General features: G+C 38.7%; 1 protein-coding gene across 1 annotated transcript in view; it reads left to right on the top strand.

Annotated features, from left to right (window-relative positions):
* Myo3a (myosin IIIA) overlaps positions 1-18,878 on the top strand; it is a 163,927-nt gene that overhangs the window by 1,987 nt on the left and 143,062 nt on the right. Inside the window, 1 exon segment of the mRNA XM_051205741.1 lies at positions 2,135-2,269. Coding sequence (XP_051061698.1) covers positions 2,135-2,269 — 135 coding nt within the window.

Raw genomic sequence — 18,878 nt, 5'->3', positions numbered from 1 at the left:
GGATGCTTATTTTATAGTAGGAAATCTGACATACTGGAAGAGAAGGATGGGAGATGCAGTTTCCAGGCTCAGTTGCTTTGCTGCTTTTTTTTTTTTTTTTTTTTTTTTTACAGTCCCTTGGGACTTTTACCATTTACCTGAAGGGAAGAGACACAAATTGCTTTCTGCCAAAAGGGAAACACTACTCTTTCATGCAACTTTTGGTGTTAGGGTTGGAGATTTGCAACAGCAACAGAAAACACTTTAGACCAACCCCAACATTCACCCCAAATTGAGGCATCTGTCCCACTCCTTTCCTGTGACAAAAGTAAGCTTATAATGCCTGTGATCACTCCCCTTTCACAGCTATTCATATGTATTGGACTTACAGCACTTAAAAATCAAGACCTCTAAATAGTTTTGAGAGAGGGGTAACTAGGGAGAGAGGGAGACAGAAGGAAAAAGAGTAAGAAATAAGGAAATGAAGAAGGGAAAACCTGGAGAAAGGAAAGGAGGGAGGAAGGGAGTGAGGAAAAGAGAGTGGGAGGGGAAAAGGAAGGGAGGGATGGAGCAGTTGAAAGAGGAAGGGAGGCAGAGACAGAGAGAGATACGGAACATGTGGAGGCCAGAGGAACACCTCTTGTAGTCTCAGGGATACTTTCAGCTTCCTTTCCTTACATTGGCCTGGATGGAATTCACCAGTTAGGCCAGAGTGGCTGGCCTGCAAGCCTAGGCTGCTTGTCTTACCTTCCCGGTTCTAGATTACAAGTGTACACAACCATGCCCTGTGCTTTCATAAGTTCTGAGTATCAGAATCAGATCCCTGGGCTTTTCAATAAAGTACAACACACCTACACATTCCATAAAAATAGGAGTGTACTTTTAAGATACAAGAGCATTAGTATTTTGTATATTTATCAAAAATTATGATTTTTTGATCCTCTGCAAGGAAAGGTCTGGAAGATAGTGGAGTATAGACCTCTGTTTTCCACTGAACATCTCTCAGTCTAACTTCTTGGAACTTATGTTTTCTTTGTGCTGGCTTCACTCTGAGATTCTATACTGAAACAAAAAGGGTATTGCGTGTGACTGTTAGAGCAGTACCACTAAGATTTTCTCTTATGGTCTGCAAGTTGCTCCATGTAGACATGGTTTTCTAGAAACATGCCCCAGTGGTTTTCCAGCATTTTATTAAGATATCAACTCATTCTCCCCCTAATGGATAAAACTGTTAGTTAACATAGGCTTATATTGTATCATATAATTTAGTTCCAGTCCAATGTTCTAAATAAGAGTTTATTTCCTGTATAATAGGTTTTTTATAACTTCTAAATATACTGTGTGTTCTAAACCAAAGGAACTAACTTTCCAGCCTTTTATTTATTTATTTATTTATTTATTTATTTATTTATTTATTTCAAACCAATATCTTGGTCATTGCAACCAAATCACTAATAATGAATTGTATTGGCTGGTTTTGTGTGTCAATTTGATACAAGCTAGAGTCATCAGAGGGAGGAGCTTCAGTTGAGGAAATGCCTCTATAAGATCCAGCTATAAGTCATTTTCTCATTTAGTTATCAATGGGCAAGTGCCCAGCCCATGGTAGGTGGCACCATCCCTAGGCTACTGGTACTGGGTTCTATAAGAAAGTGGGCTATGCAAGCCATGGGAAGCAAGCAGGTAAGCATCACCCTTCCACCAGCCTCTGTATCAACTCCTGACTCCAGGATCCTGCCCTATTTGAGTTCCTGTCTTGACTTCCTTCAGTGATGACCCAAAATGCTGAAGTGTAAGCCAAATAAACACTTTCCTTCCCAACTTGCCTTTTGGTCATGTTGTTTCATTGCAGCAGCAGTAGAAACCCTAACTAAGGCAACAAAATCATCTGAAGTATTTTCCAGTTGCAGCAATAGCCTGTTATTTCTCCCTTTTAAAATTCTGTTAAATTAATACAGATTGAGATGCATTCAATTAGTAAAAAAATAAATGGTAAACTGTAATGAGACTTTTCAATACATGTTACAAAGCCCAGTACCAATGACTATGACCTTGCTCTAATAGAGTTAAAATTCTCTATTTAGTATCCTAATATAATTTGATTAGCATCATTGTGTTTTCTCATAGTTCCTTTGTATGACCTGTTTTAACCTAGGATATTGATGAAGAGATTGAGGCAGAGTATAACATCTTAAGAACACTTTCTGACCACCCGAATGTGGTCAGATTCTATGGGATTTACTTTAAGAAGGACAAAATAAATGGAGATAAACTATGGCTTGTCCTTGAGGTGAGTACACAGCTTTACTTGAGTGATGGGGAATTGTGTTGTGGTTGTCACATCTGCAGCATGCGAAACTGGTGTGTAGTGATGCCCTCAGTATAATGCTGTATAGTTTGGGCATTGGCATCTTAGACATATCAGGATATTGAAAGTCTAGAAGGACCACCAACAATTAAAAGAAAACAAGTCCACAAAAAAAGACTAATGAAACAAAGATTATTTTGTCCTACAGAAAAAAAAGTTACATGGGAATCTCATCATAATATGCATCTAAAAATTATTTAGCCAGGTGATAGTGGTGCATGTCTTTAATCCAAGTACTTGGGAGGCAGAGGCAGGTAGATCTCTGATTTTGCTACACAGAGTAACCCTGGATGGATGGATGGATGAATAGATAGATAGATAGATAGATAGATAGATAGATAGATAGATAGATAGATAGATAATTTACATGAGTGAAGTTCTGTGCCAGGGCTAAGGTATAAGAGCAAATTAAGTAAAAGCTCCTTAGAAATAGCTGTGGTCTTTTTGGATCTTTATTGAAGCTAATGATTTAACTATAAAACTATCTACATTTATGGAGAGAAAACCTTGTCCTAAATGGTTTTCTGAGTAAATTGCTGTGGGCAGCAGTGAACTCTACACTTTTGAATATCTAGGCACAGTTTTAAATATAAGGCACAGTTTGTTCCAAGACAGGCTATTGAGAGCCTGTCCCTCCCTAAGGTGACAGTACTAGAATTCAATTTTTCATTATTCAAGTAATCATTAGTTCAAGCAAAAACTCTAAGGAATTTTGAAAGTTACCTTTTTTTTGGCCAGCAGAATGGTTCAGAAGGTGAAGGTGTTTCCACCAGGTCTAATGGCCTGAATTTGATAACTGAAACCCACGTGGCAGAAGGGAAGAGCCAACTCCCACAAGTTGTCCTTTAACTAAGTAATAGTGTAATACTTCTATGTTAGTTACTGTATTAGCATTTGATTGTTTCTTGTGAATATGTTTGTTTTCCTGAGGTAGCTTGTCTTTGTGCTGCAATAATTAAAAATAATACTACAGATTAGTGATTTATACAGAAGAAAAACAGTGCAGCATAGACTGTCTTCAAAGCAAAACTGAAACAAAAAACTAGCACGTGAACATCGATCAACAACAAAAGCAGGCAGTCCAAAGATCTGATAATAAAACATCAACATGTAGAACCAGCATACCAGGGCCACCCTGTCCTATTCAGTTCTGTACTCTTGATATTTTGTGATGCTGTTCCTAGAAAACTGACTGAGCCTCTCTGGTCGCAGTGGTATCCGTTTTAATATTGGCAAGACTGCTTTTAACCTTGAGACCCTGTATGCTCCTGTCAGAGTCTGGAGATCTACCTGCCTCTGGTCTCTGATGTTTCTCTGCTGCTTTCCCTGGGTGGAGCTTATTTCCTGATCCTTGGCCTCATCTACCCAAGTTAACTACTCTACTGATGTCCTTGATTTCTTCTGGTTATTTCTAAGGGAACTGGATACCCAGTCTCTTACCAGTATGAGGCACACCAGGCAGGCTCCCAGTGAAACTCTGTGTGTTGGATGTGAGGGTGTCCAGTTTTATGATTGGACACGGCCAGATCATCCCTTATTTTTTGACTCTTGCCCTCTGCATCTCCACCTATCTTCCCTAGCACTGTGTGGATTAATCTGTTATGGAAACACCAAGAAACCTCTGCGAGCCCTTCAGTGTGTAGCTTTCTTTGCCTCGCTACATCAGTCCAGATGTGCAGATGTGATTTCATATTGTAAGAGTTGGGATCTCTGGCCCATTGCTCTCCCATTTTATGTTTTCTTTGCATCTTAGACTTTGTTTTTATTCCTTTATTAGCACTTAAATAGATATTCAGGAGTAAGAGGAAATTAACCTGTCTTTCACCCACAACCTTTAATTATACTATAGAACCTTCAAAAATACCAAATAATATTTTAAAGAAGCTGTCCAGATTTTGAAGCTGTATATTTTGTTATATGACATTTATAAAATTGAAATCACTGCTCTTTAGTATTAGACAATTTATTAAAAAGACACTTTATATTTTTATAGTATAAGTTAACTTTATAGCTTAAATTACATACTAAACAACGCTAAACTTTTGTTGATCTAAATTTAATTATACAGGTAATAGAATGCAAATTATGAACCTAAATCTTCCTGCCTTGAATTGTTGAAAAATGTTGGAGTCTTTACTTCAGTTATGCATTTATATATCTGAGCCATTGTGCTGTATGAACCCTTAAATCTTGGATGAAATTTTGCACAACCATCAGACATTTTCAGAAGTGTGTTCTGAGTTTTACAAACAGATCTGCAGCAGAATGGAGATCTGGGCTCTCCAGCTGATAGGGAACTCTATGGGCAAGAAAACAAGCTCTGACATTTTTTCCAGAGCTCAAAAAATATTAAGTAGGATCAATTCTTGACTTTTATTCTGCCAATCTTTTATTCTAATTTATGGGATTTTTTAATATAAACCCTTGACATTGGAGTTTATTTGAATTTAATTGAAGACTTCTGATGATAGTAAAGTGTATTTGGGGGGTTTTGTTCTTTGTGGTGGTGGTGGATTTTGCTGTTGCTGATGATGACGATGTTTGAGAAGAGGCAAAAAGATTTACTAAAACAGTTTTAATGGATTAAAGTGACAAAATGAAGTGCCATTCTGACATAATTAATCAGCAAGGACTTAGAGGGTTGTTTGAACTTTGTTTCTATGCTTTACTGTCAGATGGAAATATTGAACACCTCCTAATGGCTTGAGAGAAACAATAATGTCATTTGATAAAATACCATGATGATTACACTTTATTGTCAACTTGATTGGATTTGGGGTGCCCTGGGAAACATTGCTCTAGGTGTCTGAGAGGGTGTTTACAGATGACAGACAACAGTGTAACAGAGGAGTGTCTTACTCCGATGTGGCTGGCACCATTCATGGCCTGGGGTCTCAGAATGAAAAAAAGGGAATCCAGGAAACACCAGCATCCCTCCCTCTCTGCTTCCTGCTGAAAATGCAGTGTGTTCACCTGCCTCAGCTCCTGAGCCAGGACTTCCCAGTCATGATGTGCCCTTAACTTGTGAGCCCAGTAAACCTCTCCTCCCTGAAGCTGCTTTTGGTTGGGTATTTTATTACACTAATGAGAAAAGCAAGCAATACAAATTTCATGAATATAATCTAGCTGAACTAACAAAGTTGGGGTGGGCAGAAAGAAAGTGAGAAGTTAGTAAACTGGGTGTAATTATCATAATTTGAATATGTAAATTATACTAATTACCTATATACAGAAGTGGCTAGGAGTACAATTACCTGATTTATAAATGTGAATGGCACAGGTGCTGCTTAGAGACACTTTTTAGAAAATTGGCCATGGCATTAATACTTGGTGCTACAAAATGACTGCTAATTATACCTCTTATCATAATAAAGCCCAAATAAATTATTTTGCATGAATATACCCAAAGTCTGGACAAAGAGGGGGTGACATTACTCAAATAATCATGCTAACAACACTCGGCTTTCAGGGTGAGACCCAATAAAGAAGGTGTGTTCTGAAGGGGTTGAATCTGAGCTGTGAGTGACAGCGCTCAGGATCCATTGGCCTGCCAAGTGGAGAAGGCCATGCCAGCTTGCACAAGTGCCTGCAGTGGCTTCTCACTGGTAACTCTTTCACTTAAGTCTCAATTCAGAACTGCAAAACTTCAATTGTTGGGATAGAAATTCCCCATGTATTGCTTAGGGCAGTCTATTTTTAGGAATTTTCCCCATTTAACTGTTCTATGCAGCTCCTTTTGAATGTAAAGGTCCCCAATTAGTGAAAGCAGACGTGGCTTCCTGGTTCCACTTAGACAAAGCTACCTCATAATAAGAGAGGGGAGTCAGATGAGGCTGTGGCTTCTGCTTTGTCTGTTGTTTAGGGCACACTTGTGGAGGTTTTTATTGTCACACTATGATTATGTGTAGTGATGTGGTTATAAAGTGAGGACAGATGGTTGTGTTTGTTTCGTCATGCCTCATTATACAGACTCTTAATTTTGCCTGCCATGTTTAGTAAAACACAGGCAGTACTTTTGATTTTGAGCCTCCTTAACCTCTAGTGTCTACTGTTGAGGTCTGTATAAAGGGAAGGGTAGTGTGGGACTGAGGAGGTGAAAGTCAGATGAGGTGTCTGAATATGCTTGTCAACCAAAGCAGGAGAGCAAAACAACAGTCATACCTACTTAAGTCACTCTCATTAATCCTCTGCTGCTGCTGAGCACAAAGGAAAACCTGAGATGGGACTCTAATTTCCCCCTCCTTGGCTGAATGAGCATCCACATTTTAACTACAGAAGGAAACGCAGACTCGGGAGCCATTTGCCTAGTGTGCCTCCAGCCATAGTAAGAGTCCAAATTCAGAGTGGGACATCCTTGTGTTTAAAGAGCCTTTCTCTCCTATGCATCTCAGTGCTAATTGCCCCCTTCATGATGCTGCTGCAGAAGGCCTTCTGCTCTTCATCTCCACTGTGGTGTGTTCATTTGTAATAGTGACACTGCTTTCTCCCATGGCCTTCCAATTATAGCCATTTTTCTCTTTGAAATTATATCCCTTTCAGGAGATTAAAGACTGGCAATTACAGGTGGTGTTTGAAAGCACCAAAAAAAAAAAAAAAATCAGTACATAGTTACAAAGCTGCTCAAATGTACATTGTAGATCATTAAAGTAGTCTTCACAGACCATGTGTCAGCCATTATTGGTTATTCTCGTTTTCCTTATACTTACATCTAGAAGGTAATGTAGGGTCTGTCTTGAGGAGAAAATATAGGATGATGAAGAGAGCACAGAGTGAATGAGGATTTTATATTTGTTCAGTATTAACACGCTAATATTATATAGCTCGGAGCTGGTAAAAAGCCAGGGCTGTCTTTCCTCTGTATCCGAGGAAGCAGGGCAGGGGTGGAAGCTGGCTCTCCTCTGACAGCTCAGCATTGTTCCTTCTTCCTCTTGGCAGCTCACAATTGCAGTGGAGCAGCAGACTGACAGCATGATTCCTTTCATGCTCCTGGGGCTGAAAAACCATTCCCAGCTCTCATCTAAAAGGCTGCTATTTCTTGTGTCTGCAACAGAATAGACAGCAATTACCTGCAGTCATTTCATTTAAGATTTTGTTTAAAGAGCAAGATGGGAAAACAGCCTAAGTGTCCTCCTTTATGCTGTTTGTCCTAGAAATGCATGGATAACACATATAAGTCTCACTTGTCCTTCTTGCCCACCATATAAGTCAGTGCTTGCCAAAATCACTGCTGCTTGCACAGGACCGCCATTTTATAGTATTGCTTCGGGGCTTGAGATGCTAATTGATAGATTAATAGGTTTTTTTTATGTGCATTAAAACATTTCATCTGATACATTATTTACCTTTGTTATAGGTTTTTAGTTATGAAGTCCCATTGTGTGATGGTGTCCCCCAAGAAATTTTAAACATCTTAGAGTAAGAGAACAGTTCAGTATTTGGATTTAGTGGTTGGAGTTTCCAGAATACATTCCAAATGAACCAGTTGTCAATAGTACCCTTGAAGCATTGCTTACATGCTAGAAATATCATGTGATGCACCATGCAGAAGGTGACTACATATTAGGAGGGGCTTGGTCCTGCCCCAACTTGATGTGCCCTGTTTTATTGACACCCATGCGAGGCTTGCCCCTTTCTGAATGAAGACAGAGGAGGCATGGATGGGGGAGGGTAAAGGAGAGGCAGAGGAGAGAGGAGTTGGGGGGAGGGGACAGGAGAAGATGGGGGAGGGGAAACTACTATAGGGATGTAAAATAAATGAAAACATTTAATAGAGAAAGGAAATGCCTCTCAGGTGGTATCTGTTTTCATAATTGTTCTACCAAAAGGTATCATGCTTGAAACAGACCCCTTCTATTCCATAGGGAAGGCTGACCTGCCACTATGCACACATGTGCATATGCACAGATGCCTTTACAGAATTTACATCTGATCATGTGTCTGTTTCCTGAACTGTAACTTCTTACTTTGGGCTGGCCATGATGGCAGGTTCTCAGTATTCAGTAGGGAGCAAGATGAACTTACATTAGAGATCATTAGTATAGTGGTGAGGAAAGGGTTTAAAGTAAATAATAATTATTATTGCTAGTGATATGAAGAGTATAAGACATATTAATAGAGAATAAAAGAGAAGACCTTTGACAAGTAGGGACAAAGGAGACCGTCATTTTAACCTGCTTATAGAAATCAGAACAATGGCTGCAGGAGCTTTGTCCTTTGTAGTATCCTCTAGAGTCCATGAGCGCTTGTACCAACGAAGCAAAAGGTCTGTGAGTGGAATTTCGAAGCTATTTTATTATTTATTTATTTACTTACTTACTTATTGACAGAGTGGTTTCTCTACCACAGACTATCCCAATTGGGAATGGGGTCCCTGGGATGAGGGTTCTCAAAGACTAGGTGGATAAGGATTCGGAGGTCACAAACAGAAACAAACACAGAGGCAGTGTGAATCGAGTGTATTTTACAGTTCTCAAGCAAGGTTTTTCATAGAGATATTTTCTCATGGGATGTTTTTGTTGAACAAACCCAAACATATGATATTATTGTTGGCACAGTGATGCAGAAATCCAAAACATGAAATCACACAAAATTATCCTTGATTAATCAAAATGTAGACCATCCTTGGTTATCAGAATCATCCAAGGCTAACCACATGTTTCTTAAATCAAATTAATATATTTTTATGTTGTTATTGTTTAATATCTATTACCTAGTTCTTATGAGTTTTTTTAAATATTGAGCTATTTTAACTATTTCAACTCTTTCTTATTAAAAGCTTTCATTAGCAGACACTTAAGCTCACTCTTGATGAAACATGAACAGCCATGTGAAATTCTATTGTTGGGAAAGTGTTTTACTATATGAATGACGTGAATGATTTGGAAAGCACTGGTTTATCCTGAGATGAGGTCATGGCTAGTGACCCCACCTCAGGGGATAGTTTCTTATCTATATCTCTCATTTGAAATGTCAGTGTAGGCTTTCAGGAACATTTCATTAATATGAAAAAGGAATAGAAGTACGAACAGAAATTGCCATGAGAATCACAGCCCAATATTTTCCTCTGGCTGAGAGTTTTCACAAATTCCAGGAGACCTCCTTCTTTTGAAGTTATCACCTCAGACTGTGGAATTTGTCACACAGAATCTACAGGATTTGGTATGACATCTCTCTATTATATAGCCCTGTCTGTCCTGGAGCTCACTGTGTAGACCAGGCTGGCCTTCTTACCCCTGTCTTCCAGATGCTGGGATTAAATTTGTGTGCCACCATGCCCATGTGATTCCATGTTCTCCAGTCTTCAGAAAAATAAGCAGATATTTCTGCTTCTGACCATGATAGTGCTTATGTCAGCATGCAATCTTCTATATACAAACAGAATACTGGACAAAACTGGGCAATGGGAAAGTGCTGAACATTCTAATCATTTCTTCTTTATTCTCAGAGGCAAGTGCTACACCACAGGCCCCAGAAAGGCATTGCCCAGGAGGCAGCTGGAATGTGGATGTTAAATCCCTCCATAAACTCACCTGTTTGGACACTCATCTCCACCTGGTAGTGCTGTGTAGGGAATTTGAGGAGACTTTAATGCATAAGGCTTAGCTGGCAGGTACAAGCCACTAAGTCAGATGGTGGTCAGGGAACCAGGGCACTTCAGGATCACAGTTCAACCCCACCTCTTCTCCAGATGATTAGCTTCTATCACTACTGTGTGAGAAGCCATGCCTTCCTTTCCAAAATGAACATGTCCAGAGAGTCATGAACCACCATGAATCTCTCCTCCCTAAAGTAATTTCTATCACAGATCTGATGACAGTGATGAGAAAAGCTGCAAAAGCAGAGATCAAAACAATTCTGCCTAACTGAAAAGATTGGAAGGGCATTCATGGTTACCGTGGTTAGAGAGCAAAGAAAAGAGGAAGCTATTCAGAAAACTGCCTCCAGAAAGGCAAGATTATCTGTGTAGTTAAACACATGCAAGAAAGTGTTTGAAAGCCAAGCTCTATGTCAAAAATACAATATGCAGATGTTGGGCAAAGAACAAACCAAAGGAGGAAGTAAAGAGGAGTAAGTCTGCAATCTTCACAGGATGAGTTTGCTGCATAGGAAGGTGCTCAAGTAATCTTTTACTAGAGACCCCAGAAAAGTTCTACATTAAAAGGAAGGTTAAGCTAGCCTTTAAATAAGAGCTTCCTGGAAACCTTTAATTAATCTATAAGTTAATTAGTTGCCTTCCAGAATGAAATTCAGTGTTCATTCATGTAAGACAGTAAAACCCAGAAATTCAATAACATAACATTAGCAATGTCCAGTTCCAGTCAGAAGAAAATGTGATCAATAGAAAGAGGCACTGGAATTAGAATTAGCAAGTTAGAGTTTTAATGCTGTTGTAAATGTAAAAAATTAAAGAAAAATTAACAACATTGAAATGAATGGAAACTGTAAAGAACTAAGCAAAACTTCTAGAATTGAAGCAGCAATCTCTATGAAGAAAAAAAATAACCACAACAATTGAGATTAACTTTAGATTATATAAGGACCTTAATATAGGAACATCACAGTTGTCCACATTGAAGTCAAGTAAACTAAGAAAAATATACTAATATTCATCAAAACCAAAGTGCCAAAACTGATAACGAAGGGAACTCTTAAGAGAACTGAAAATTATGCATTTCACATAGAAGTCTCAGATCAAGGAGGCCACTGACATTTCCTAAGATGCCACAAAATGGCTTACCTGAAGCACTCAGAGTAAAGTGTCATCTTAGAATTCTAACTAAAACATTCATAAATTAAGGTAAGATAAAAACAGGCAATATGATGTTTGAATAAAAATGGCCCCCATAGGCTGGCCCATAACGAGTAACATTATTAGGAGGTGCTGCCTTGTTGGAGTAAGTATGGCCTTATTGAAAACATTATGTCATTAGAGGTAGGCTTTGAGGTTTTAGATGCTCAAGACATGACCAATGTTACTCTCTCTTCCTGCTGCCTGCCAATCCAGATGTATAGCTCCTTCTCCAGTACCATGTCTGCCTCATGCCACCATGATTCCAGCCATGCTAATAATGGACTGTAAGCCAGCCCCAATTAAATATTTTCATTTATAAGAGTTTCCATGGTCATGGTGTCTCTTCACAGCAATAAAATACTAAGACAAGCTTTGTAAAAGACTGGTAATAAAATCAATGTAAAGAAACATAAAAACAGGCTGGTGAGATGGCTTCATGGATTAAAGTGCCTGCTGCCAAGCCTGATGGCCTGAGTTCAAATCCTAGGACCCAACACTTGGTGGAAGGAGAGAACTCACTCCCTCAAATTGTTCTCTGACCTCCATACACACCATGGTGCACACACACAATTTCACATGACACGCCTAAGTAGGTAAGTAGATGATATATTATAGGTATATAGGTAGGTGGCAGATAGATGATAGATAGATAGATAAGGTAGACGTAATAGAATTTAGGACAGATGAATGCAATAAAACTTTTTATGTCAATAACCTCATTTTAGGCTAAAAGAAAATGATTTAGGCTAAAAGAAAAGATGTAAAAATACCTTAGTTGGTAAATATGAGGGTGACTATATAACACTGCTGGTTTTTATTTTATAGTCTCATTCAAGAAAAATAATGTCTTAAATGGCATGGTTATAAATGTATACTGCTAGGTTATCCTCATAAGGTAAGAAGGGAGAAAAGTTGGAAGCATATGTTTTGTGAATAGTGATGTAATATTTCTTTAAGGCAGACTATGGTAAGTTAAACACACTATGAGTCCTACAGCGTAATAAAAAGAAGTAAAAAGGGAAGTACAATTCTAAGATAGCACAGAACAAAGTCAGATAGTGAAAATGTTCAATCAAACTGAAATAGGCACTGGAGAAAGGTGGTGAAGACAAGAAAAGACAGGAAGGAATTGGGGGTGGGGGGTTAACTCCAGTCAGAGCCCCGCCCTTCCTCCTTCATGGCCTCTGCTAGTCCCTTCAGATTAACAGATTATTTTTTTTCTTCCAACTCAAGTCTTTTGTTGTTTCCCTATAGTGCTTTTGGATTTTTTGTTTGTTTATTTATTTTGTTTTGTTGGTTTTGTTTTGTTTTGTTTTTTGTTTTTTAGTTTCCATTGTACGTTTCAACTATGAACTTTTCATCTTATCTTTCTCTCTCTCTCTTTTTAATTCTCTTTATCGACTGACCATTTGGCATTAGATAACCAACTAGTGAGCTCTTCCCTGAGGAAGATGGTTTCTTCTGTTCTCAACCTTCCTTAGTTGTCTGTTGTTTTTTGTCTAGGGTTGAAGCTTCATGAGTTTTTCCCCTTCCAGTTTGGCATGTCTTTTTTCATGTGTGGGTAACACCTTAATGAGACTAAATGGGGTGTAGTTTCTGACATTTCTAGGAGACACAAGCTCCCGGTTCCTCTGGTTCTTACAATCTTTCTGCCCTCTCTTCTGCAATCATTACTGAGCTTTAGGTTAAGGAATTGTGTTGTGGATGTACCAGTTGGGACTCTCCACAACTCTGCATTTTGAATGGTTGTGATTTTCTGTAATGGTCTCTCTCTGTTGCAAAAGAAATTTTAATGATCCCTCATGGAAGGGCTCACTCTCCCTGGGGAGAGAATGGGGGATGGGATGATGGGAGGGGGTGTGAAAGGATGGGAGGGAGAGGGACCTGGAATTGATATGTAAAATAAGATTGTTTCTAATTTAAATAAAATGTATTAAAAATAAGAAAGAAATTTCCTTGATAAAAGTAAGGACTTCACTTATCTGTGGGTATAAGAATGACTATTTAGAATGTATTTAGGGATTATGCTGGTTTAGTAAACTGGTGGTTGTAGAGTCTCTATGCATATGCATATACATACACACACACACACACACACACACATATATATATATGAATATATATATGAATACACATACACACTCACATAACAATGATTACAGAAAAAGAGGCCATGGATTTGAAAAAATGGAAACAGGGAAGGGAAGACTGAATGAAAGATGGAGGAAAGGGAAGGAATAAATAATGTTTTTCAATAGGGACTTCTTTCTACCTTCTATGTTTGGGGTGTGCTCAGGTATGTGTGTGGGTGCATACATATGGCTGTATGGATTTGTGGAGGCCAGAGATATGAGGTATTATCCCTTAAGCTCTGTCTACCATTTTTGTTGAGACATTGTTTGTCATGAGTCAGGGAGGCACCAGCTATTCTAAGGTCAGCAAGTCCTAGTGATCTTGTTGACTCTCCCTTCCCAGTACTGGGATTACACACACACACACACACACACACACACACACACACACACACACACAAATGCTACACTGACTACTGTACAGTGGGGCTGAGAACCAGATTCAGGTGCCGGTGCTTGTTAAGGCAAGTACTTTACCAACTGAGCTATCTCTTCAGCCCTCACTATATCTTTCTTTGATTTTTTCTATTAACCCAGTCTGCTTCTGAACTGCACCAAGCTATTGAACTCCACTAATTGTCTGCTGATTCCTCTATAGATTTCATCAATACCCTGGGACAAAAAAAAATGCTTCATAGTTTGATCAGTTAATACAGGCACAGTTTTTGTGGGTATTCTTTGAGAACACCAACAGAGTTCTAAGCTGTTTCTTTGATGTTGTCTCCTACACTACATGGTCTATAGTAACTTGCTCTCACAGAGCTGCACACCACCTTGTAATTATAAGAATTTCCACTGTTTTCAGAAGTTTTCTTAGATTTGAACTTCCCACTCTCTCTCAAATAATATCAGGAACACTGACATCAGCCCTCTGTTCTTATGGCTACCTGTGGGCAAAATCTCTGATCTACTCTGGACCAAGGAGGCAACCTCTATCCTCAACTTGTCCCTTCTGGCATTTACTCACCTACCAAGCCTGGGTGAGAGTGAATATTAACAACCTGCTCATCAGAATTAGGGCCTCCATCCTATAAATGGGGACACAGAGGGAGAGGGAGGAAACCCCTGTCCTTACCTAGAATGTAGCTATGTAGCTTCCATGGCACTGGCTTAGGGGTATGTGAGAAAGGCAGGTGGTCTGCATAAACTTTTGTATCCTCTGTTACTTTAAGTAATCCTTTACCTCTTTGGTTTATATTGGTATTTAGCTTACTAAATACTGCATTCTTAAATTTTGCGTATTGCCTTTTTTTTTTTTTTGAAACAAGAACCTTGTGAGATGTTTTAAAGAGAACTGGTTTCATTGACTTCTTTTAGGAGGCCAGGCTTACACTGAGAAAGGAAGACAAAGACATTACAAGGAAAGAGTGACATTCTGTGTGAGCATTATTTGACTGAATGGGATTTGTTCCTAAATACTAATTTGTTGAAAGGTAAAAATAAGTTTGCCGAAACAAATAAAATACAAAAGCCCTCTCCTACTATAATTTCATTTAATAGAATAAAAGTGTGTGTTGGGGAGTAGGGGAGGGGATGAGCAGGAAGTTTTTTGCTAAAATTCAATGTCCATGCTTCAAACACTTTCAGATAGTAGGAATAATAGAAATTTCACCTAATAAAATGCATCCACCTAACTTAAATACAAGTGAGAACTTTACAGAAGCATTTGTAAGAAGTGTGTTCAATGCTTTTAGGCTTTGGGAAAGTTAAGCTAAAGGCATAAAGAAATACTATTAAATGTCTACTAAAATGGCTGAATTTAAAAAGGCCAGTAATGCCAGACTCTTGCTCATTACTCATGGCAGTGTAAAATGTTGCAGTGACTGGGGAAGTGTATGGCAAGTTCTCACCTCATGTCTTGGACACCCTGATGATGATCCCCTGTACTCCTTGATGCTGGCACACATCCATCTCCTGTACTCCTTGATTCTGATGTACATCTATCCCCTGTACTCCCTGATGCTGACTCACATCCATCCTGTACCCTGTTCTCCCTGATTTTGATGTACATCTATCCCCTGCATGTCCTGATGCTGATGTGCATCTATCCCCTGTACTCCCTGATGTTGATGCACATCTACTGAGACTCAAGCTTGAATGTTGACAATGCCTTTATAAAATGAACAGAACAAACTGAATGAAGTAAGTGCTGGAAAATGAAGTTGTGCTTCTGTGGCTCAGGGCAGAACATGATCTATTTCAGCAGATGACTTCAGAGCATACTGAGAACAAAACAAAACAAAAGGCAGGAAAATAAGACTTTCTAACTGCAGATATTAACAATACTTTTTCAAAAATTTCAGTTAAAGAAAAACACCTTATTTTCTGTCTTAATAAGGATGGAATGCACTCAGAGGACCTGTAAAAGCTGTCTTTTAGAAGCTCTGCAATGTCGCTTATAGAATGACCTCCCTTTTGTCCTGGTTGTTTTAGTTCATATGTGTGTGAGAGAGGGTTGAGAATGCTTGCAGTGTAGCTCTGATTTAGGAAAATTATACTTCAATTTTGTTTGATTAAAGAGCATCTAGGCTCTATTTCCACATTATGTTGCAAAGCTATACTTTTGGGGGGTGTCATCTCCTATTATGAATTCTCTTTCAGTCTATCTTGGTGATGTAAAATTGCTTACATTAAGTGTAGCACCATTCATCCTCCTAGGTGCTGTTCATTTTAAAGCCACACATAAGGCCATTTTGTTTTGGTGATTTGTCATCTAACTGAAGAGTGTCTGCAGTTAATTTTATATATTTCCATCCTTTTGGTCATTAAGAATTGTCATGTTTCATTTTTTAGTTTACCTTATATCCTTTACAGGGATGGCATTTAGACTAGTGGGGACAGTTATTTCATCAGGATGCTACATGAAATTTCACTAGCATCAGTGAAGAATCAGAGTTTGTGCCAGGATCATTCTTTTGGTGGTTCTTTAAAAAAGTGAGTCCCAAAGACATTAATAAGACTTTGATTTTTATTCCCACATTTTATAGATCATAAACTTACCTCTTTATGTTTTGCTCAGAAGTAAAGTTTTGTATTCCTCACATTAAACCCTGTTGCTTGAAGCTGCTTGAGAAATGGATTTCTTGAAGGGAACATGTATCACCAAGCTCAGACACATCTGGAAGGAGGAACTATAGGGGATTTTATTACTCCTAATCAATGTCCCCAGTAATTCCACACTGGTGGGTGTGACAACAGTCACTCAGTGTCCTGATGAGAGTGGGAGCACTAGAGATGTTTTGTTTAGGGTACCTCTTAACCTCTGCATGTTGACCAGTTTGGAGCCTCTATTATTCAGAAAGAAGCTTCTCTAATGAGGGCTGAGATAAATGAATCTATGGATAGCATTAAATCATTTGTTGTCAGTTTACTTTGTTTAGCAGAATAATAGGAGGTTCTCTAGAGCCTAGAACCAGTCTAACCACAGGTTCTGGGCCCTGAATACAACACCAGGCATGAGCTCCATCTTGTGGAGTAGGCCTTAAATCCAAAGAGGGGCATTTCTTCCTCCTCTCTCTTCACTGTTCACTACTATGTCCAGATTAAGGAAATGCCTATTGGTAGGAGGAGATCTCTGTACCTGGGTCCAAGTGGAAAGATTCTTCCTAAATTCAATGTTACCTTCCCTATATTTTTCATTATAATTGGTTATCCAACTGGCTGAGATACTCAAACCACTGGGTTTCCAACTGTGAAATATTTTCATGACATGTTACAGTATAGTATAAAATATCAGTGAAATAAAAAATAAGGGAAATAAATTTCTTCATATTTTTAACTCTACTGTGTTATCTCTAAATAAAGTTTAACAGTCTGACTTTCATAACTCTATTCCTTTCTTATTAAAAAGTGATTTTGAGTTTGTTCTAAAACCTTTATGTGAAAAAAGCAAGTGACTATGCTTTTTGAAAATGGTTTTAACTAATATGACTCTCCCCAAATTGTATTTTACTGTTTGTAAAAAAAAATACTTAAGTAATAGAAATTGTGTGATAATAACTATAGATCTTATATAAGCAATCACTGTCTTAATTGCACAGGTAACTCACAGTTTCTTTTGTGGGGTTTATCAGATGAAATTCAAATAACAACATTTAAATTTGAAGGGTAAAATTGCTTATTCACTTTAGATTTCTGTATTTATATTTTCAGATATTGTATGTGTTTTATGCTTTGGGTAAGAAGTAACTAGTTACTCTTTTTGTTATAACAAAATAGAATGCTAAGATAGCTTAAGGAGGGGAAGGTTTAGTTTGGTTGTAGTTTGAGGGGGACAGTTGTGGTAAAAGCACAGTGGTGGGAGAGTGAGGCGGCTGGGCACGTATTGTATTGTCCACAGTCAGGAAGCAGAGATGAGTGCTGGTGTTCAGACGTTGTCTTTTTCCCCTCATTATTCAGTCTGGGAGCATAGGCTATAGAGAGGCTGATGCCACCCATGCTGAGGGAGAGTCTATCCTCCTCAGTTAAACCTGTCAGTAAAACCCCCACAGACACACCCAGATAGATGTTGGTTTTCTGTGTGATTTTATATCTATTCAAGTTGGTAATGAAGTGAAGTTTAGGGCATGACACGTAATTGTGGTTGATAATGCTGTGTCTTTCTTTATTGTATATGGCTTTCTTTCCTTCTTACTCCATGGCTGGCAGGGTGGCTGGGTTGCTGGGTAGCTGGGTGGCTGAGTGGCTGGGTGGTCTCTGGCATCCTCTTCTCCTCCTTTTCTCACTCCTTGCTCCCTTCCCTAGATTTCTTCTCCTATGTCTCTCCCGACAGCCCCACCTATCCCTCTTCTGCTTAGCTATTGGCCTTTCAGTTCTTTATTAGACCAATTAGGTGTTTTAGACAGGCAAAGTAACACATTACAGGATTAAACAAATGCATCTTTGTGTCATTAAACAAATATTCCACACCACAAATGAATGTAACACATCTTTAACTAATAGTCTGCAACAAGAAAGAAAGAAAGAAAGAAAGAAAGAAAGAAAGAAAGAAAGAAAGAAATTGAGTCTCTAGCATTGCTTCTCTGAAAGTTACTGACTAGTTATAATGCCTTGGTCCTCATAAGGCAGCAGTTCTCAACCTGTGAGTCAAGGCCTCTTTGGGGGGGACCAACAACCCTTTCACATGGGTCATGTAAGAACATCAGAAAACACAGATATTTAAATTATGATTCATAACAGTACCAAAATTACAGTTATAAAATAGCAACAAAAATAATTTTGTGGTTGGGGGTCACCACAGCATGAGGAACTGTATTAAAGGGACACAGCATAAGAAAGGTTGAGAACCACTGTTGCAAAAGAATGGCCAGGCATTTTGAAGGACTTAGTTTCTTGTCAGTTGTTTGAGAATAATTCTGTAAGACAATCTGCCAGCCTATGGTGGAAGGAGCCTGACCCTGTATGGTAATGTACAGGGCAATAGCACTTACACTGTGTTCATCTTCCTGATAAAGTAAAAGGAAAAAAACCCATAGAGTTCCACATGCTACAGCCCTGTATTAGGTGGAGGCTTTATCTGAGTTAAGAAAGAAACCAATTCTGAATGCGATACCACTTCTTCATCTTTAATACGGAGATGATGCCTCCTTCCAAAAATGGTGAGGTTCAT

Source organism: Phodopus roborovskii, unplaced genomic scaffold (genome assembly GCF_943737965.1).
Source record: "Phodopus roborovskii unplaced genomic scaffold, PHOROB, whole genome shotgun sequence".
NCBI lineage: Eukaryota > Metazoa > Chordata > Mammalia > Rodentia > Cricetidae > Phodopus > Phodopus roborovskii.
The sequence above is the reverse complement of the archived record's forward strand: the minus strand, read 5'-3'. Positions and strand labels throughout refer to the sequence as shown.